General features: G+C 46.6%; 1 protein-coding gene across 1 annotated transcript in view; it reads right to left on the reverse strand.

Moving 5' to 3' along the window:
• Nucleotides 1-22,919, reverse strand: part of GNB5 (G protein subunit beta 5) — a 109,020-nt gene that overhangs the window by 67,938 nt on the left and 18,163 nt on the right. Inside the window, exons 2-3 of the mRNA XM_082256676.1 lie at nucleotides 18,512-18,648; nucleotides 15,141-15,182 (exon numbers count right to left, since the gene is read on the reverse strand). Of these exons, the coding sequence (XP_082112802.1) occupies nucleotides 15,141-15,182; nucleotides 18,512-18,648 (179 nt within the window). The remainder of the gene's footprint in view (nucleotides 1-15,140; nucleotides 15,183-18,511; nucleotides 18,649-22,919) is intronic.

A 22,919-nucleotide genomic window follows, 5' to 3' on the forward strand; every position in this document is an offset into this window, starting at 1 on the left:
TATATTGAAGGCCTGTAATTCTTAGTAATAAAACAGTAAAAGTGAATAAAAATTATTAATAAATTAAATTAATAATAAAAATAAAAGGAATAAAACAGTAAAAGTGAAGGCAGGGCATTGGACAAAGCACTAGGGACAAAACTAAGGTAAAATTGTTTGATACAGTAATGTAAACCTAACAGATTACAATATATCATGTCATGTTTTGTGTATTTTTTTTAAATTTTCTGCCCGGTTCTGCCCCCCTGCATCGCGGCGCTCACAGGGAAGAGAACCCAGAAGACGGATGCCGGCGTTCTATCAGAATACCGCTACCTATCAGATTCTGCAACCGGAAGTGACCTTCGGAAAGAAAAACTTACTGCACATGCGCCATGCTGTCCAACATGGCCGCTATGTGTTTCAATAGCTTTCCTAATGTGACAGAAAATGAAGCAGCTGCAGACATCTTCTTACGCCCACACAAGTCTTGAATTTTAGATTTATTTTACCAGTAAACTGACCTTATAGACTGAATAACAGCATTACATTTCTATTAATATTGTAATATAGTAAATATAGCAAGTAATCTGCGGGTAGAAGGTGGCGACATCCATCTTGGTACACCCCGCACTGCTCAGCGACAAACTGATTATATAGTTAAATAGACTATTTCCCTGGGTCGCGGTGAAATAGTCTATTTCTGTATAAAAGGTGAGTTTACTGCAAAAATAAGTCTGAAATTTAAGAGTTGCTTGGTTGTAAGAACATATCTGCTGCTGCTTCATGTTATGTCACATTAGGAAAGCTATTGGAATGCATAGTGCCTATGTTGGAACGCATGGCGCATGCGCAGTAAGTTTTCTCTGCGTCAATTTCGGTTGCAGAATCTGATAGGTAGCGGTATTCTGATAGAACAACGGCATCAGCCAGAGGACATCAGGAGATTGTAGGGACAAGGTAAGTTTAACTACAGGGTAATCCTGAGTGTGGCTTGGGGTTACTGCTTTTGGTACTGAAAATTAACCCCGAGCCACACTCGGGATTACGGCCAGGGAGGTTAAGGCAACGCACAGTTTGAGGGGGCCCTGAGGTAAACTGGTTCTGGTCGAAATCTGCTGCAGCTCTGCATAGTAATCAGTCAGCGTTCAGGTTTTATTGAAGTTAGAAGCTGATTGGCTACAATGTACAGCCGCACCAATTCTGAGTGCTCCAGTTTTAGTAAATCCCCCCTATGTGTTTAATAACAGATTATAGGTCAATCCGTTGCATGTTTATCTCACCTTTAATAATCGGTATAAACATAATAATAACATACTAATGTCAGCAGAATTGATGGGGTGTACTGCTTTGCCTGTTTGTCCTGTACCCACAAAGATAATCACACCAATAACATTATGATGAAAAGGACCACTTCAGAAGCAATGCCAGATGAAATAAAAACCTGATTTATTGATCTTTTATACTATAGCTAAATGTAGTACGTCATTGGGAGTGTTATTAGTGTTACATGCTCTAGATGTTCTTTTTGAGATTTTGATGTGGTTAATGTGATAAATACTGACAGATTGTCTAGTGTTTGTATAGGTGTGTACAGGTGACATATAGTTTGTGCTGTGATGTGGGAAAATTCATTGTTGGCTGTCAATGTTATATGATAGTCTGATTATGTTGTGTTTAGTTCCGTAGTTCTAATAATAGGGCTACTACTAAATATCCCTGGGAATCGGCTACCTGTTCTGTCAGATCAAAGCAACTGGGGTTGATTTACTAAAGACAAATAGGCTGTTCACTTTGTATGGAAAATTGTACTTTGCAAGAAATTCTTCCCCAGAGCTTAGTAAAGAGGATGAAGCTCTGCTTTCCATTGTCCAATCATGTACACGCAAAAAAATGGATTTTTGTCTTACCGTAAAATCCTTTTCTCTGAGGTTCACTGACGGACACATCACCATGTCTTCTAGACCTTTGGGCTTATGCTGCTCTCTCTTCAGGAGTAGGACTAGGCGGAAAAACCTTTTTGGTTACGCCCCTGAGGCAGTCCCAGAGGGTATATCATCACTTCCTGCTATAGGACTTCAGTTTGTAACAATCAGTGTCAGAAGAACACATAACTCAACCCAACAGAGGGGCGGGTGCTGTGTCTGTCAGTGGACCTCAGAGAAAAGGATTTTACGGTAAGACAAAAATCCAGTTTTCTCTTTCGTTCGACGGACACAGCTCCATGTCTTCTAGACCATCGGGATGTCCCAAAGCAGTGTCAACATGATGGGTGGGAAAAACACAGCAATACGTAGAATTCCCAACAAGGCTAAACATAGCCAACTAGGTAAAAACAGGAGCTCGCCACCAGGAAAAAAATACACCCTCAAGAAGCGGAAGCCTCTGCAACCGCAGCCTGCATAACTTTGCGGCCAAGCGCCGCATCCGAAGATGCAAGGACATCCACCTTAAAAAAAAATTGTAAATGTGTGTACAGATGACCACGTAGCCCCCTTGCACACCTGAACCACTGACGCCTGATGACGGAAGGCCCTCGTAGAATGTGCCTTAACAGGGAAAGGAGGAACCTGACCCTTAAAAGAATAGGCCTGCACCACCGTCTGCCTGATCCACTTGGAAATGGTGGCAGCAGACTCGGCCTGACCCTTACAAGGTCCATCCATGAGAACAAACAAAGAATCAGATTTCTAAATCGCCTCAGTCACCGCCAGGTACACCGAATCGCCCTGACCACATCCAAGGAATGTAAAGCAATTTCCTTAGGATGTTTTTCGGTTTAGGACATAAGGACTGTTATACAATATCTTCATTTAAATGAAACCCCCAGACAACCTTAGGAAGGAACACCTGACAGGGTTGCAACACCACGTTGTCCCTATGAATCACCAGAAAAGGCCACCGACAGGACAATGCAGACAACTCCGACACCCTACAATAGGGACTAAAAAGGCCACCTTCTGCGAGTGAACAGAGGAAGTTGTCGAATATTTTCAAAGGGAGGCTCTTGAAGCACCAACAGTACCAAATAGAGATCCCATGGCGGCACCAGGAATCGCACCGGAGGAGCCAGACTTCCCCACCAATGGGCTTTGGAAAAATATAGCCAAAGTGGAAATCTGGCCCTTGATGGTGCCCAGCGCCAAACATTGATCTACACCCAGTTGTAGAAACTCCAACAGGTGAGATACAGAAAAGGAACGGGGAGAAACCCCCCAAGACTCACACCAAGTAATGTACTGCTTCCAAACTCTATGATAAACCTTCCTGGAAGTAGATTTCCTAGCTTTTAACAGCGCAGGAATCACTGATTCTGACAGCCCCCTGTCATTCAGCACCTGGCTTTCAATAGCCAAGCCGTTAAAGACAGTGACTTTAAAGCAGGATGGAAGATTGGTCCCTGATACAGAAGATCTTCCCTGAGAGGACGTTTTCTGCTTCCAACCTTACCAGGCCTGCGTACCAAGACCGGCGAGGCCAGTCTGGTGCCACCAGAATGACTAGAATCCCTTCTACCTCGATTCTTGACAGAAGTTGTATTGGAGGAAAGGCGTTAATTTAGACGTTATTGACCCCAAGGGGCCACCAGGGCATCTGCGGCATCGGCCAGAGGATCCCGAGACCTTGACACGAACCTCTGCACCTTCCTGTTGAGACGAGAGGCCAACAGGTCCACATCGGGAACCCCCACTGAAGGTACAGTTGATGAAACACTTCTGGGTAAAGAGACCATTCTCCCGGATCCAATGTCTGTCGACTGAGATAGTCCGCTTGCAAATTCTCTACCCCCGGAATGTGCACAGCAGAGAGGGACGAAACATATAGTTCTGCCAACCTCAAGATACCGACCACTTCCCGGGCCGCCAGGGCACCCTTTGTGCCCCCTTGAGTCCAAACACCTTGTAGTCCTTGTAGTCCAAACACCTCGAGTACCTGGACAGACTGGTATCCGGGGTGATTACAGTCCAATAGAGGGGAAGAAAAGGATTTTCCCAGACGAAGCACAAGGGAGCGGAGCCACCAAGGAGACTCCCTTGAACCCAGACTCAACAGGGTCAGATTGTCCAATGATGATCCTTGTTCCATTTTTACAGAATCTCTATTTGCAGAGGTCTGATATGGAACTGAGCAAATGGAACCACCTCAAAGGTGGAAACCATCAGGCCCAGCACTTGCATGCAAGTCCTGTGTGATGACCGACTGTTGGACAACAGGAGCCGTGCTGCATTCTGTAGCTTTAGAAATTTTGTCTGAGGAAGAAACACCCGGGCCAACCTCGAGTCCAGCGTCAGACCCAAGTAGTCCAGCTTAGTGGACAAAGTCAACACCGATTTCTGAAAATTTAGTGTCCATCCGAACTCCTGTAGAGTTTACACAGTAATGTCCAAGTCGGCTTCTAGAGCAGAGGAAGACTCTACATGCAGAAGCAGATCATCCAGGTAACCCAGTACTGTGATCCCTTTCTGCTGTAGCAAGGCCAGAACTAGGGCCAAAACCTTTCTGAACACCCGAGGAGCTGAAGCGAGACCAAAAGGTAATGCCACGAATTGATAGTGCTCCTCGCCCACAGCAAAACAAAGAAAACGATGATGCCCAATATATATTGGAGTATCAAGATAAGTGTCCTTAAGATCGATAGAAGCCAGAGGATCCCCCTGATGAAGGAAAGCTACTACCGTGCAGATGGACTCCATCCGAAATTTCTGAACCCGCACAAAGTGGTTCAGAGCCTTGAGATCCAAGATCAGACAAACCTTGCCTTCCTTCTTGGGAACTGTAAACAGATTTGAATAAAAACCTTGAAAACGTTCTGACTCTGGAACAATGACTCCTTGTGCTAACAGGTCCTGCACTACCCCGTAGAGGCCCTGTAGACGATCGTGAGACAGGCACAAGTTGGAAGAAAAGAACCTTGCCGGAGACAAGGTCTGAAACTCGATCTTGTAACTGAACCGAATCAACTTGTGGACCCATCTGTCCTGAATGAGCAAGGTCCACGGATCCAGAAAAATGTGAAGACGTCCCCCCACCCCAGATGCGGGTGAGGGTGCCCCTTCAGGCTGGGAAAGGCTTGTCTGTGGAACCAGAAGTGCCCGCTTTTGACTTACCATTCCAGGGTCTCTTGGAGCCTCCCGCAAAGTTACGGGTGGATCTCAAACCCTTTTCCTGCAATCCAGACGGACGAAAGGGCCGCTTGTGAGCCGAGAAGAAAGGACCACGTTTAAGACGAGATTCCTTGCCCTTAGCAACCTGCGGAAGTTATGTACTCTTACCCCCCGTAACGCCCTTAATGATCTCTTCCATAGAGGCACCGAACAAATGGTCACACACAAAAGGTAGATCAGTCAGCACCTTTTTAGAAGCCTGGTCGGCCAACCAGTGCTTCCATATCATACGGCGAAGAATCACTGCCGTCACAGATACCCTGCCGGCCAAGGGGGCCGCATCCAAAGATGCATCACAAATGTACTGTAACCCCTGGATCCCACTGATCCGCCAGCTCCGTCAGCCCAGGAGAGTGTTGACTCCCTTCCAGATCCTGGCGTAAAACATTTGCCCATTCCATTAAGGTCTGGGATACCAAGGTGATAGCAAACACTGGCCCCAACATTGAACCAGCCACGGTAAAAAGATACCGACCAGAGCCTCAGCTCTCTTGTCCACGGGATCCTTAAAGGATGGAGAATCCTCCACTGGCAAAAGTGTAGCCTTTTTTAACCTGGAAACCTTTAGAGTCCACCAACGGTGGAACCGTAAGTTTCTTCAGGAGAGACTCTTCAAAGGGATATCTCCTCGCGAAGCGCTTAGGTATTCCAACTATGCGTTTCGGGGAACCCCACTGGCTAGTGACAAATTCATCAAAATAGGCAGGAAAGGGGAACACCTTTGTCACCTTGGAAGATTTGCGGGTGCCAAACTGCATTAGCTGAGTCCTCCAACTTTAAAGTTTCCCGCACTGACACAATTAGGGCCTCAACCATCGCTTTTTCATGCACAGCTGTGGAGGAGGAGGATTCATCCTCGCTGTTAGAGCACTCAACGTGCTTGGACGCAGACCCAGTGGGCTGACTCTCGTCCACGGCGGCCAAATCCATCTCAGACCCTGAGGAGGCAAAGGATACAGGTGAAGGCGGCAGGCGCTTCTTGCTAGGCCTCCTTTGCAGGGCTATATCTACCTTGGATACAAGTGACTGCAGGGCTGCCTTTATGGCTGCCAGGGCAGACTGAGACCCAGAGGGTCTCGCAGCTTCCAGGAGTGGGTCAGGTGGTGATACATGCTCCAAAGGCTCCATTGCCAACAAGGGGTTAATCGGAGCTGCGCTGTGCACAACAGAAAAACTGAATTTTTGTAAAATCTTACCTGTAAAATTCCTTTCTCTGAGTCCTCCGACAGTCGCCGCCTCTTCATATTCGTCACAATGGGTATTTGACTTTTCTCCGTAGGAGTAGCTAGGCAACAGAATATGTCAATATTAAAGCTTTTAACATATCCCACCCCCAGGGGGTGGTCCCCTCAGTCAATACCCTCCTACTTCCTGTATCAATACCTCAGTTTCAGTAGAATAGCAGTAGGGTACATAACAAACCCCAAAAGAGGGGCGGTGGGCGGCGACTGTCAGAGAACTCAGAGAAAGGAATTTTACAGGTAACATTTTACAAAAATTCAGTTTTCTCTTACGTCCTCCGACAGTCGCCGCCTCTTCATATTCGTCACAATGGGGACATCCCAAAGCAGTGCAAACATGAGGGGTGGGAAACGCAGCCGCGCCTAAGGCAACGCAGTCTCCACATCAGAGAAAGGAACCTTACCAAGGGAAGGAAACCAGCTGGGCAGCATGAAAAAAAAACTTGCTCAACAGGAGCAACAACCCAGGAAAAAACAAACAACCTAGGGATAAAAAATATATCCCCAACAGCCAAGGGTCCAAAAACAAGGGGCCTTAAGGAACTGCCGCACTAAGAACCTTGCGGCCAAAGGAAGCATCCGCCGATGCCTGAACATCCACCTTGTAGAACTTTGAGAATGTGTGAACGCCGCCTTACACACCTGGGCCACAGAAGCCCGATGATGACAGGCCCAAGACGTACTCAAAGATCTGGTAGAGTGCGCCTTCACAGGCATGGGGGGAACTTTCCCCTTCAGAGCATAGGCCTGTTCAATGGTCTGTCTGGTCTATTTGGCGATGGTGGAAGCCGACGCCACCATGCCCTTCCGAGGACCTTCTGGAAGGACAAACAAAGAATCCGACTTGCGAAAAGATTCAGTCGATTTTAGGTAAACCCTAATCGCCCGAACATCATCCAAGGAGTGCAAATCCACCTCCTTCGGATGTTTAGGTTTCGCGCAGAGCGAAGGCAAGACAATGTCCTCATTGAGGTGAAATTCCGAAATCCTCTTCGGAAGAAAGGAAGGGTTAGGTCGCAAGACCACCTTATCCAAGTGAATGACCAAATACGGAGACCTGCAGGACAAAGCTGCCAGCTCCGACACTCTGCGAGCCGAAGTGATCGCCACCAAAAAGGCGACCTTCTTGGACAACATAGACAACGAGATCCTCCTGATCTGTTCAAAAGGAGCATGTTGTAACACGGATAGAACAAGATTCAAGTCCCAAGGAGGCAGAGGTTCCCTCCTAGGAAGGACAAGATGCCGCACCCCTTGAACAAATGTGCTAACCAAGGAGTTAGACGCCACAGGACGTTGAAAAAGAACGGCCAGCGCAGAGACCTGACCCTTGATCGTAGCCAGCGCCAAACGCTGGTCAACACCCGTTAGAAGGAAGGACAACACCCTAGACACCGAGTATGTGCGAGGGGAACACCCCCTGGACTCACACCAGGCAAAATAGGCCTTCCAAGTACGGTAATAGACCTTCCCCGAGGAAGACTTCCTCGCGTTGATCAAAGTGTGAATGACCTCAGGGGAGAGACCCCTATCCTTCAGGACCTCGGTTTCAACAGCCAGGCCGTCAAAGCCAGCGACTGTAAAGCAGGATGGAATATTGGTCCTTGAGACAGAAGATCTTCTCGAAGAGGCAGACGCCCCGCCAGATTCACGAGGTCTGCGTACCAGGACCAGCGAGGCCAGTCCGGCGCCACAAGAATCACCGTTTGCGGTTCCGAGTTCAACCTGCGAAGGAACCTGGACAGCAGTTGAATCGGTGGGAATGCATACATCAGTCGGTACTGATGCCACGAAGCTACCAACGCGTCTGACGCGTCTGCCCGAGGATCGCGCATCCTTGCCACGAACCTTTCCACCTTTTTGTTCAGACGAGACGCGAACAGGTCCACATCTGGAAGACCCCACTTCGCGCACAACATCTGGAATACATCCGGGTGGAGGGACCATTCCCCCTGGTCCAGGGACTGGCGACTCAGATAATCCGCCTGCCAGTTCTCCACCCCCGGAATGTGAACCGCCGTTATCGCCGGGACGTGCGTCTCGGCCCAAGACAGAATGTCGGCCACTTCCCGAGCCGCTCGGGCACTCCTGGTGCCCCCTTGGTGGTTGATGTAGGCCACCGCCGTGGCATTGTCCGTCTGCACCCGAACCGGATGGCCCTGCAGCCTGTCCGTCCAACGTCGAAGGCAGAGATTTATCGCTCGCAATTCCAGAATGTTGATCGGAAGGGAGGATTCCTCCTCCGACCAAGTTCCCTGGGCGGACAGAACGCCCAGAACACCACCCCAGCCCGACAGGCTGGCATCCGTGGTGACCACCGTCCATGAGAGAGGATGAAAAGACTTGCCCCCCGACACCGCCGGGGACTGGAGCCACCACAGAAGATCCCTTCTGGTGCGATGACCCAACGAAATCTGGAGATCCAGAGATTGCGGTCGCCCGTCCCACCTGGACAGGATCTCCGCTTGGAGACCCCGCGTGTGAAACTGGGCAAAGGGAATTGCCTCGAAAGCCGAGACCATCAATCCCAAACATCGCATGCACGTCCGGAGTGACGAGCACGGAACGTCCCTGAGGGACCTGACTTCTTCCTGAAGAGTCCCGAGCTTGTCGTCCGGTAGGAAGACCCTCACCTGGACCGAGTCCAGAATCATTCCCAGGTAGGGAAGACGAACCGACGGGCACAGCGTCGATTTTGGAAAGTTTATCGTCCAACCAAACTCCTGCAGAGTCTGCATCGTGACGGACAGGTCCTTCACCAGACCCTGGCTGGACGCAGACCGAACAAGAATGTCGTCCAGATACCCCAGGACAGAGATGCCCTGGGCTCTCAACAAAGCCAGAACCGGTGCAAGCACCTTGGTGAACACCCGTGGAGCCGAAGCGAGACCAAAAGGTAGCGCCACGAATTGGTAATGATCCTCTGGTGACCCTCGAAAATTGGAATGTGAAGGTACGCATCCTTCAAGTCGATGGAGGCCATGAATTCCCCCGGAACCAGGGCAGCCACCACCGACCGCAGGGATTCCATGCGGAACTTGCGAACCCGCACAAAGCGGTTCAGAGCCTTTAAGTCCAGAATTGGACGCACCTTGCCCTCCTTCCTGGGCACGGTGAACAGATTGGAATAAAACCCCCGAAATCTGTCCCGATGAGGCACCAGAACCACCACTCCCTGAGCTCGCAGGTCCCGCACCGCCAGGTGCAGATCCCGCAACCGCTCCGGAGACAGTTGAAGATTTGAGGGAAAAAATCTGCTCGCCGGCCGAGAGAGAAACTCGATCTTGTAGCCAGATCGAACGATTTCCTGAACCCACCTGTCCCGAACACGGGCCATCCAGGGTTGAAGAAAACCGAGCAAACGTCCCCCCACCCCAGAACTGGGTGAGGGCGCCCCTTCAGGCCGCATTGTTATGGGCAGCGGATCCGGACTGGCCGGACTTCTGCTTACCTGTCCACTGCTTCTTTTGGGAGCCTTGACCTTTGAAGGGCTTGCCCTTATAGTGCGACCGAAAGGCACGAAAGGACCCCTGAGAGTGCCGAAAAGAAGCATGCTTCTTACCCGGAGCAACCTTAGCCTTGTGGGATTGGGGTAAGAGCGTGCTCTTACCACCCGTGATCCCTTTTATCAGCGCATCCAAGGGTTCGCCAAAAAGGCGAGATCCCGTATAGGGCAGATTAGCTAAGGTTTTGCGCGAAGATTGGTCCACAGACCAACACTTCAGCCAAATCAGGCGGCGTGACAACACCACCACGCTGTGCACACGTGCAGCCAACGGGACTATATCCAAGTCCGCATCACACAAATACATGACACCCTGATGGATTTGATCTACCATAGCCAGCGTCGCTGGGGGGGCAGAGTCAGCCACCAGGACGCGCCTAAGTACCTGCGTCCAATCCGCGACAGCCTGAGCTGCCATAAGAGAAGCAAAAATAGCTTTCAGCATGGAACCGGTAACCGAATAAGTATGACGGGCAAGTGACTCCAGCCTCCTGTCCGTGGCATCCCAGAACACCGGGGTATCCTCAGCAGGAATCGCAGTGGACTTATTCAAAACCGCCACCGCGTGATCCACCGGAGGTGGCACACACCAACGTTCATCAGTAGCGGGTGAGAAAGGATAACGCAGCTTGAACCTACTTGGCACAGCAAATGGCTTCCGTATATTGCGCCATTGTTCACTAACAGCGCGCTGAAAATCCTCAGTGCAAGGAAAAACCTGCGATGATTTGCGTCGTCGCTGCGTCCCATAAGAGGTCAGGACAGCAGGAGGACAAGGCTCATCCTGTAAACGCAGTGTTTGTTTGATAGAAGCAACCAAGTCATCCATGAGTGCAAGCTCTTCAGACGAGCCAGGGGGGGAATTATCAACCCCTTCAACCTCAGCCTCCACTTCAGACCCTATAAGGTCCAGGGACGAACGGGACCCCGATAAGGAGACCCCAGCCATAGCAGCCCCATCACCATCACCCTCTGAATCAGAGGAAATTGAAACTCTGGGCCGTTTTGTGGATTGAGCAGCCACAAGCATTTGCACCTGAGCAGCAAGGTTAGCCACAACAGTAGCCAAATCACCCCCCTCGGGGGAAGCAGCAGCAGTCCCCTGGCCCCCCACTAAGGTGAGAGGAAATTTGCTTTCCTGAGAATCCATGCCCCCAAAAGTGTGTTAGGAAGAAAAGGAGTACTGCCCCTTTAACAGCGCGGTGAGCGCAGCCCACTGCACACAAGCACACACCGACCCCCACAGGGATAAACACAAAACTTAGGCAAGGAATACAGGGATAAGGAAGATAAACCTGGAGAGACCACTAAGCTGCTGCACTGATCGCTGTTGCTCAGGGAAAGGAAGTGAGGAAAAACAGACCGCTCCCATAAAGCCTATGGAAGGCTCCACAAACATGGCCGCCGGTGAGGGACTAGCAAAGGCAGAGCATGCAGCGCTGACATGCGGCCCGAGCGATCGCAGCCAAAATGGCGGCGCTTGGCGCCAAAAACGCCGCTCCTATCACACAGATATGGCCAGCACACGCCTGCAGCTATAATAAAAATGGCGGACCGCCGTAGCGGCCGCCGCATGTATGCACCAACATGTATAACATCCTATTATGTCCTATAATCATACAGCATGTCACACAGATAATCACAGTATTGACACTGAACAGTGTACAACAGCCCCCCTCCTTGCAGCCCACAGCAGCATTAAACCAGACAGGGAGCCCAACAGTGTGAACAGGCATGCAGGGTTACACAGTCCCAGACTAACACCCACTACACATACAGGTCCCCACATAAAGTACACTTACCTCCTGAATGGCGTGGGGAACCCACACAAGCGATCAAGCCACTGCACATGTGACAGGGAGAGTCGCAGCCAGGACGCAGTAGAACTGTGGTGCGAAACCGCATGGCGTCCAGTGAGGTAGCCACCTCACCATAGCATCCCTGCAGCGAACAGTGATGGGTCGTTCACATATGCCAGGAAAAATACCTGACTGAACGCTCGATGGCAGGCTGGGAAGCCACTGGCCCACAACCTGCGATCAGGGGGGCCAGCCCGAGACCCAGCCCGCACGATCCTCTTCATCAGAAGAACTAACTAATGCTGACAAAAGTAACAGCTAGGTAAAGAGAGAGAAAAAACTCAAATAAAATCAAAAAAAGAAGATAAAGGCTGAGACAAAATGTCCCAGCATAGAAACATCCAGCCACTCCTGAAAGCTAGACAATGAAACTGAGGTATGGATACAGGAAGTAGGAGGGTATTGACTGAGGGGACCACCCCCTGGGGGTGGGATATGTTAAAAGCTTTAATATTGACATATTCTGTTGCCTAGCTACTCCTACGGAGCAAAGTCAAATACCCATTGTGACGAATATGAAGAGGCGGCGACTGTCGGAGGATGTAAGAGAAACATTTTATTTTTTTGCAAAAAAAGGGGAACCCCCCTACGCACCACTGGAGCACCACAAGAATCAGCGCACCTGCGGCGCTGTAAAGCAGAGGAAGGATCATAAACCCACCAGAGACTCACCACTCCAGAGCTGGAGAGTGCCAAACAGCCTGCCACACTGCGATGGAAGAGGAAGAGGAAGCGCCGACACTAACACTAGAGGCCCCCACAGCACATCAATGCACTCAGACTACAAGAAAATGGCCACCGTTATTTTCTATGAGAAACCCAAAACATGGACGCTGGACTACGCAAACATGGCTGCCGAAGCCGGGAATGCAGCATCCACGGCAAGATGACAGCACCATGCAGCACTGCACAGAACCCAAGATCCCACTGGACCACAGGGAAGAGGCATCTACCAGGAGGGGACTCCCCTGCAGCACCAAGGTACGGGCACTCCTAAAAAGGGGGACCGACAGCGGCACCCACCCACCACTCTCCGGCCAAATACCAGACAAGCCCCCTAACTAAAATACACCCATGCCCCCCCAAAAGGGACTAAGGGGGGGGGGAGACAGGGGGCAGGTTGGGGCAACCTATGCAGGGGGAACCCAGCTGTGGAGATGGGGGAAAAATTGTGAGGGGGAGGGAGGACACAGGAGGGGGTCTACCATCCCCAGGGAGGGCCCACGACCACCCCAGCAATTCCAAAAGAAAGTAGGGGGGACACTACTCACCACACCTTGGCATCAGGTGGGCGCTACTCCCAGCAGTCCACCGCACCATCTTGGAATGGGGGTGCTGTGGCCTGAGGTACGGTACATGACTGCTGTTGTGACCAGGGCGTGAGGTGTTTCACTCGCCGGCCAGCCCCCGTCCAGTGGGGCTATGTCGCGGCCAACCTAGCGCGGAGCTAACAGTTGGATCGCGCTCACAGGCCAGACTGAGAAGACCATCAGGATCTAGGATATCCGGTGCGTCGCCCAGTCCGGATGTTGATTGTAGTTCACACAGGAACAGGTTGATTGTAGTTCGCACAGGAACAAAAATAATAAAGAAAAAGTAAAAATATCCATACAAAACGGAAAGAATGCCAGGATCGCAGATCCCAGCAGAGAGCCAGGTCCTTACTCCTGACTAGGCATAAAAAAACTCAAGTCCTATAGCAGGAAGTGGTGGTATACCCTCTGGGACTGCCTCAGGGGTGTAACCAAAATTGTTTCCACCTATTCCTCCTCCTGAAGAGAGAGCAGCATAAACCCAATGGTCAAGAAGACATGGATCTGTGTCAGTCAGTGAACGAAAGAGAAATGCCTTTTTTTTTTCCTTTTCCTTTAAATTTTTCTTGCCCTTTTTTTATTTTCCTTGCACGTGATTGGGTATTCTTTTGCTTTGGGGCAAAGTACAACTAACAGCCTATTTAGCTTTAGTAAATCAACATCAGAATCCAGCAAAGCATGGGTGACAGCTTCTATCAGCAGCCTTCATTGAAGAATATATAGACACCAAAAAAGGCTTTTTCATACAACCATCTGATCACTGTATGCCATTAAAGCATGTGATGACAATATTGGGTACATTAATGCATTTTTTTCCTGCACATTTTGACACAGACCAAACCGTCCAACAAAGTTGTTAGAGTTAGCAACAAACTATCATACTGCCTAAGGGGCTTACAATGGTCACCTTTTTTATTCAAAGTGTTTAAATGCTGTATGTAGGCAGGTAGGGTTTCTCCTTAAGAACTGCTCATTCTGAGAGGTTGGGTGGTTAAGTGAGTTCCCCTTTATAAGTTTGGAGGAGCTTTGGTATAGTAGTGAGAGACTTCCTGGTGCCACTAAGCTGATGAGAGCTGAGGAGTCCTAGTCCTAGGGGCAGTGCAGGACTTTGCCCATAGGTTTTGGGAATCAAGTTGTGGACTGTTATCAGCTTGTGAGTACCACCTTGCTCTTCCACTGTTTTTCAAGATGCAAAAATATGAGACTGATGTTTTATACCTCAATAATATCTGGAAAGTTGTCACCATTAAAATGGACTGTTTATTGTCTTGCTACTGGGTAAAGAAGTTACTTTGCAATAAGAAGGCCTCAGTCAAGGCCTTCTATCAAGAGTAAAGGTTCAGTGCAGACAATGCCTGGGGATGAAGAGTTGTATGCTTTACTGGTGCAAGCCTGGTCAGCTCTGAAATGGGTGGTGATGGTGGAAAAGGAGTCCCCTGCCTGATGGTGAGAGATAACTCGAATTTTCCATGCATCAGGTGGCTTGGACTCCTGTGTCTCATGGCCCTCAGGTGGCCAGTTATACTTCTGGAGGTTATGTCGGGATCACATCTAAGATATAGTACTCCAGGCAAGAAGGGATTGACGTGAGTAAGGACCAGGAGGATGTGGAAGTGAGGTCTAGCCCCTACATTCATGCATATGAACTGAACGTGGGTTTGGGATGAACAACAGCATGATGCCCTGCAATGCTGTATGTAAGGTGGGACCCAACTGAGCGTGTCGGCCACATGGAAAGAGGCATGGGTACCCGCCTTATAAGTAGTTTTAAAAAAAAAATGTTACAGGTTGTCCCAACCCTGTAGTTGTCATTTATGATGGACAGATTGGTCTGCATGTAAAGCTTGAGAAAAATACAAATACTGTAAATAAAGGAGGACTATATATATATATATATATATATATATATATATATATATATATATATATATATATATATATATGGAATGCTACTATTACATGTACTACTGGCATACATCCATCAGAAAAAAATAGATTTTATAACATTGGTGCTATATGATGCTGTTATTTTATATCAGTTGTAATAGGTCTTCGTACAGAGGCAGCAGGCTACTGACCTTGTTTGTTGTAAAAGCGTCCCAGACAATCACTTTTCCATCCTGTATGATAAAGAAACACAAACAAGAAAGAAAAACATTAATGAAAAAAAACAAATCAAACATTCACAAGTAAATTAGATTAGAAACCATTAAATTTACACTGTTGATTTGGTATTCTCTCTGTCTCAGTGCAATGTGTATGGATCCTTTGAAACTATATGGCTTATTTTTTCATTATGGAGCCACTGTATAGAGTTGTGGGCTCCAAAATATTAAATTGTGACAGGGCATATTCTGTTATGCTAGCCACACATTGCAATTGTCAGACATTTTTTAACCAGCATTAGATTGCAAAAAAATTGCCAACCATAGAAAAGCAACCAACTACTAAACCTGGCCAAATACATAACAATTAGATCAAGTGATTGCAATTTTAATTTATTTTTAATTTATTTTTTGTTAAATTCGCAAAGTTCACATTAGGCTGGATGGGACATGAGCAACATATGTTGCTCATGTCCCATCCAGCCTAATATGAGCGTTTTTTAACCTTTTTTTAATAAACGTCTTTAGTTACTGTACTTAGAGGCGCCTTGCTTTTTTGTCCGCAAGGTCAACATCGCACTGATTGGACTTTTTTTTTTGGACTTTCCCATTGCCGGCAATAGGCTTCGGTTTAACCTGTCAAACCGCATGTCAAATCCCGCCGATGTGAACGGGGGCTGAAAGCTGATTGAAAGTCTTGAAAATGCCTTAAAGTGTTTGTTACCTTACATTGCATGCCAGCTGCCAGCCCCACTCTCGTATCCAGCTATAACATGCAGTGTAAGTGTTTGTGGAAAACAAAGCATCTAAATATAATTTTTGCAGATATCTTCAGGCTGGTCATGTGACTCCCAGCCGCTCTCCTACTCCAATCTAGGGCTACAGTGGGAGAAGCCAAGATTTCCCGCTGACATCAGCTGGGAAGTTACGTGATCGCTGTGCTGGCTGCTCTGCTTCTCCCGCTGTAGCCCTTATATGGGGCGGAGAGCAGGCAGGAGTCACGTGACCAGCCTGAATAAATCTTCAAAAATGGTATTTAGACGCTTCGTTTCATACAAACACTTACACTGCATGTTATAGCTGAATACAAGAGAGGGTCTGGCAGTAAATTTTTTAAAAGTTTAAATTTCTAACAATAGCGGCAGGAGTGGAGGGGAGGGATGGCTCAAACACACATATACAGGAGCTGACAGGCAGGGAGGGGGGAGAGGACAGAGGAGAGACAGCGAATGACGGAGGCACATAAACTGACCACGGTATGTCAGGGCTCAGCAGCCAAGATAAACCGTGGTCAGTTTACAGGAGGAGGGTATAGCCAGGCAGGATTAGCCCGGTATTTCAGTTGTTACAGGGGGCCAAATTACACAGCACAAGCACTGTGATGTATAACATGCTTTAAAGAAACAGGATTTTTTTTTTTTTTTAAGGGTAACAAACACTTTAACTTTTTTTGTGTGTGGACAACATATGATGGTTCATTTATTGCATCAAAAGATTCATCTCTTGGTATTTGCTGGTTCAGGCCTGAGTTTGAATGATTTTCATTTCAATCATTTTCTTCAGCTTTTTATGTACCAGCCATGTCATACGTAATCATGGCAATGGGTCATTTTAACTATTAGGCTGCATTTCAAGACTGGCTGACACTAATTCAAGGAATCCCAGTGATATAAATTAGGCAGACATGTTGATTCTTTAGTAATTGAGTATATTGCATTGATATAGATTAAGCAAGTACAATACAAGGGAAGTGTTTAGCTTTTTTCAAATATACCAAATCTGAGAAGCAGTTGATATCCATCTATCCTGTGCCTAGAATGTTAGCTCATGCATCCTTTGCAGGTGGCCACTGAACCTGATATGAACTAATCAAATGCTGGCTTAAGAAAAAACTGAAATGATTTCCCCATCCACACATTTGAGGTGGATGGGAAATCTTCCCTGCTGTGTCATTGTATTCTCACAGCTGGACTCCCCTGCTGTCAGAATACACTGATCAACACTGCAGACGATTGGATCAAGTAAACATATACCAACAAGCCAGTTCATAAAACGTCAATCAATAGATTGACTTCTCATGAATGGGAACAGCTATACATGGATCGAAGTTTGGCTGGTTCCTGCTGAGCCGGATTAATTGTTTTATTCCATGTATGGTTGGCTTAAGGCCCCTTTCACACTGGTGTGCAAGGCAACAAAAGTGCATGAAAGCTATTCCCTATTAAATCCTATGTAACTGTCACACTGCCGGTGTGCTGCGCTATGAAAAGTCCTGCATGCTGCATCCATGATGCAGTTTTTTAAATGCGCACCAAAATGCCACCTTCCATTGTAAACTGGGAACGCATCAAAAGCTCATCAGTGTGACGGGCCCCTAAGACAAGAAGTATATTATTGGCCAATTCACCAGGTAAAAAAAAAGTTAATGTAGTCACCTCATCTAAGGGTTAGTAAGCTGTAATATATAGAATTTTTGTTTTTTGGGTTTAGATACACTCTAGCCTGAGATTGGGTTACAAAAGCAGCACAAGAGACATTATTAACCATTAGTGTGATGTGTACCTAGTGCTGCTGTCTCTTTAATTAGGTAAAACCCTCCTCCTCTAATTCCCCCACTCCCATCACCATATTCTTTTGGTACAGCAAAGGGTTCATAGAACTGAGGGAGCAGGGACAGTCACCCATCAAGAGTCAATGCCTTTCTGTCCAGCTTCTCAATTCATATTAGCAATACTACAGCTTCAATGAATCAAACATGATCTATGAATGGAGGATGGACAGATAATGGAAAAGTTTGCCCCTCCATTCATAGATTGTGTTTCAATCATAGTAGCGATAGTAAAACTTCTATGAGAGGAGGAGCTGGGCAGAAATGGCGGGCATAGTAGAGAACTCTTGATGAGTAACTGTTACTGCTCCTTTAGGTCTATAAATCCCGATGCACCACAAGATTATGCCGGAGGGGGGCATCAGAGGAAGAATGTTTCACTTAAACCCAGAGACAGCAGCATATGGGACACATCCCACTGATGGTAAGCAATGTCCCTTGTGCTGATATTTTTAAACTAAACTTTTAATTAAGGCATTAATACAATATTTTGTAGCTATAAAGGATACTGCTTTTAAGCCTTGTGTTGCACAGCAACTAAACATACTTAAAACACCCACATCTATGAATACCGACAATCCCACATCTGCGTCACATTACTATTTGCTAAAAATGTTACATGAATCGTGTTACTCACGTTAAACATGTATCTCTGTGGTCTAAAACCACATTTTGACAGTCTTGACATTGAAGTCTTTAGTCACACCCTTATTACATAAGGCTGAAGTATCTTTACCTGGGATGAGCTCACAATTCTCCGCTTGTCTTTACACCAATCCATGCAGAGAACTTTATTTCCATGACCCTTCAATGTCCTCCTTGTTTTCATGACAAACTGGCCCAGGGACTCCACACGTTCCGCCACTTGATGTACTACAAACAAAATTGTATTATTAATAGTGATAGAAACAATTGTGTAATTATGGATAGATAATCAATCTGATGCTTTGTGAGATTTGTTTATGGGCATAGTTTAAATACCAGCTGTTATGTGTCATCTGTTCAAATGAAATACAGCAAACTAATAGGGATGTTTAAAAACTGCACTCAAGAGCGGGTTTGCAAAGGAAATACCAAAGACAGATTTTTTTAATATAACATTTAAAATTCGAGCCACTTTGTTATATATTGTTATTAAATATTACCTTTTCATTTAAGTCTGCAGCAGCTATTCTTTTTTAAAACAGTCAAAAGATTAAAGCTTTCTTGCAACATGGAATCCTAGGTACATTGTGTACACTGCTTTAATTTCCTTCTTGTGATTGGGTAATTGTTTTCCCCGAAGTTTACACTGAGCTGCAATTCTAATTACACACATCCCCAATTTAATATCGATGAGTTTCTGAACACAGGCTTCATAGGTGATATGTGAGTTAGGCTATTTGACTCAAATTATGTATAAGGGGCTGTTGAGGGGAGGACCTCTAATGTGGGGTTGCATTAGCTACGAGGACGTATTTACCTTTTTGCACATGTTTTTAGGGGGTGTTTACCCCAATTTAAACATTTTAATGAAATTATAATTAAAAGCTAACTTTTAATATACAGCTATTTCAATGATTTATTGTGATTGAAGGCCTTAACACCTCTGAAAGTCCCGCCCTCTTTTTCATAAGTTCCTTCAAAGTCTTATAGGATGTGGTGTTGAACTTACAACTATAACTTGTGACAATACTCACTGTCACTGGGAATGAAAGACAGACAATATGCTAATATCATCAGCTCAACCACCTGTCTTCCAGACATCGTTGAATATGCTGATGTACTCACCTGTTATCTACAATAGATTCTGTATTTACACCTATTGTTTGTGTATTGTATTGCAGGAGCTCGAGGACGGCCGTCTGTTACTCAATTGGCTCAGGTTGATTGAATCACTGTCATCTATTAGTTGCTGGGTGGAAATATACTGTTTGTGTTGGTTGTTCTTTAGATATGTTAATTCTATTTCTGTATACAATTTAATCTGCATAGGATAATGTAATCGGGCAGCCCATGACCTGTGTGTGGTAATATGATCAGGAGGGGGGAGGTCCATGCTGTATATAAATTCTGTGTGACTGTTCAATAAAGAGTCCTACTTCACCCTCGATCTAGAGTCCTGTCTCTTATTGGGGGAATCTGCTACAAGGGATTGCTATGCTCTTCATACTCCCTTGAATCATCACTAAGCTCTTGTAAGAGCTTGTTCCTGTTCCTGTGCCTGCTTCACCTCTGGGGAAAGAGAGGTTCAGCCACTGGAACCTGGAGCCTTGTCGTAGGTCCAGGGTGGGTAGGAGACGGCGAGACCCCACCCAAGCTGCGGCGGTTCGTGGGGTCTGCGGTGGTTATTGTGTCTGGTGGAGTGCTTGGAGCCCTCTGGAAGCACTAGGAGCATCCGTCAACGGAGGTACCCAGTCGGGGTGCCAGTTGATCCGTTATATAACTCATTCCTCTTACTATAGTTCTGAACACATGCACTTTACAGTTGGACATACACCCTTAAAGTTATGTTTGAATGTTCATATGAAAATTCTGAAAAACTGTTTCTTCAGGCCACTTGATCTTGCCATCATTGAGACAACTAATTTCATCTAAAAACCCTTAAAACTTTGTCCAAACCTGCCACTTGAATGGAATCTTAGATGTATTAAACAGATTTCTTTTGAGCCTAAAACATGCACATTAAAATGTTTGATTTTGAATGCTGTGAAGAGGGCCCCACAAGTCACTCTTTGTCTCGCACTTATAAACTTCTGCTCATGGAACCTTCTCTCTGCAACCATGGGTTGCAGGAAATAAATTTGCATGATAACCCCATCAACACTGACAGTGTTGGCAGGGAAATCCCTCCTGATGAGACACTGTCTTCTCCCAGCAGGGGGGTGGGAGCAGCTGTCTTCGCTTGGAGAAGACCGTGATTATCGCTAGTGGCTTTAGCAACCGCTTGTGGTAATCAAAGCAGCTGTCCTCGCTGGGAGAAGACCGTGATTATCGCTAGTGGCTTTAGTAACCACCTGTGGTAATCGCAAGCGAATCCGGCAGCCTGGTTGTACCCAAGTTGATCGACCGATCAACTTGGTACATTCAACCTGCTCATTAATGGTTCGAATCTCGACCAGTTCCTGCTGAACCAGCCGACATTCAAACCGTGTACAGCAGGCCTAGGGCTCATCTTCACCAAAAGGGATGCAGACACTGCAGTGTTTCTCATTACAACATAAAGATTACTCAGGTAAATATAACGAAGGCAGGGTCTCCCATTCAGAAATCAGTTTGAAGGCATAATAAGGCAAGCATGAATTACTTCAAGAAGGATAAATGTAGAAACTTGGAAAAAAGCTTTCCAAACCTTTGCAATGTATCCTCTCAATATTCTCAGCTAATGTAGTTTTACTTCAAAGGACTTTTTTACTTGAATATAGTGATAAAAAGTGTTTTGAATACCAGTAGTTACCTTGAATTGTTCTGGGGGGTTTTAGTTCAAGTTTTGAGAAATACCAACTTTGATAGATACCAACCAAACAAAGATTTGGTCTATTGATTTTCTCAGTATCCAACACTGTATCTGTGGTTCTTCCACCAAAGTGGAGGCAGTTGCTACTTTGAACAGCATTTGGAGTAAAAAAAAATAAAGTTATATGTTTTCTTTGTCAGTTGATTGAATTTAAGTTTGTGAAAAACAATTAAGTCATCCTGAATGTGAATAATGCCCACAAGGTAGCAGGTCATGACTTCCTGGAAGAATGTATTAATTGCATAAGACGTGAAATAGCCGGTCATATGTTTACTGCGATGGTGGGGTAATAGCGGACACGACTGCCTGGCAAACTAGCTGAACTCGAGTGCAGAACAAGACAAGAATAATAATCTTGTGACACTCTAATTTATGACTTTGTCAGACAAGCTATGATGTTTTACACTAAAGTATAAAAACAAAAAGCAAAACACACAGCATTACAATCCCCCCATCTACTGATCAGCCTTTCTATGGCTATAGCGGAGCAGCTGAAATGCTTTATTGAAAAGAGGGGTTTGTGCAGGTTCATCATTGATTAGGCACTCCGATGACTCCTGAAAGTGGAGTTCAAGCCGTTTTTGTGTTTATTAAAAGTCAGCAGCTACAAAAAGTGTAACTGCTGACTTTTAATAAACACACTCATCTGTCCTACGACCCAGCGATGAGGCTGCCCGAAGCCTTAGCTCTCTCCCTCTCCTCTCGGCGGCGCCGGCATCCCTAGTGTGGGCAAACGGCTGTGACAGCTTGCGGCTTCGCAGCCAGGTGCGCACTGCGCATGCGCGAGCTGCGCTACACGTACTGAATGGCCAGGCTATCTTCTGGGACCTCTGACATATCCCAGAAGATTGCAGAGAGGGAGGGGGAGAGGAGGACTTCGGCACTCCGAGCAGAAGTGGGAGCTGGGTACCTATCAAAACTAGGCACCCCCCCCCCCCAAAAAAAATGACATGCCAAATGTGGCATGTCAGGGGGTCAGGTTTACTTAAAGCGTAAGTTCCACTTTTGGGTAGAACTCCCCTTTAAAATATATCAATACTTTATTAGGGATAGGCTGCATGAAGAGTTATCAAATGGCCATTGTTTTAGTGTATGTAAATATTTAAGCAAGATGGTGTCATTTTTAAAAAAACTTATTTATGTGGAGGACTGGTATATGAGACATGAGAGTTGAGTCTGTCATATGGTTTTAAATTTATGTTCTGGTTATGGTGTTTCATACGCTGTATGATGGTTTGCTATACTGAAAAAAACACTGGTCTACAAGGAGAAAGCCTCGGAAATGAAAGTAGCTAAATTTTACCAGAATTGGGTCACTAATAAAGGAAAATAAAAGAGATTTTTAAGTCCCGTTTTGTTTTTAAAATACCAAACATGTTATACTCACCTTCTCTGTGCAGTTGATTTTGCACAGAGCAGTCCAGATCCTCCTCTTTTCAGGTCCCTCTTTTGCTCTCCTGGCCCCTCCATCCTGTTGAGTGCCCCACAGCAAGCAGCTTGCTATGGGGGCACCCAGATCCTCCTCTTCTCAGGTCCCTCTTTTGCTCTCCTGGCCCCTCCCTCCTGCTGAGTGCCCCCACAGCAAGCAGCTTGCTATGGGGGCACCCGAGCCGAGTCACAGCTCCCTGTGTCCATTCAGACATGGAGC

This window comes from Pelophylax lessonae (assembly GCF_965119305.1).
Source record: "Pelophylax lessonae genome assembly, chromosome: 4".
NCBI lineage: Eukaryota > Metazoa > Chordata > Amphibia > Anura > Ranidae > Pelophylax > Pelophylax lessonae.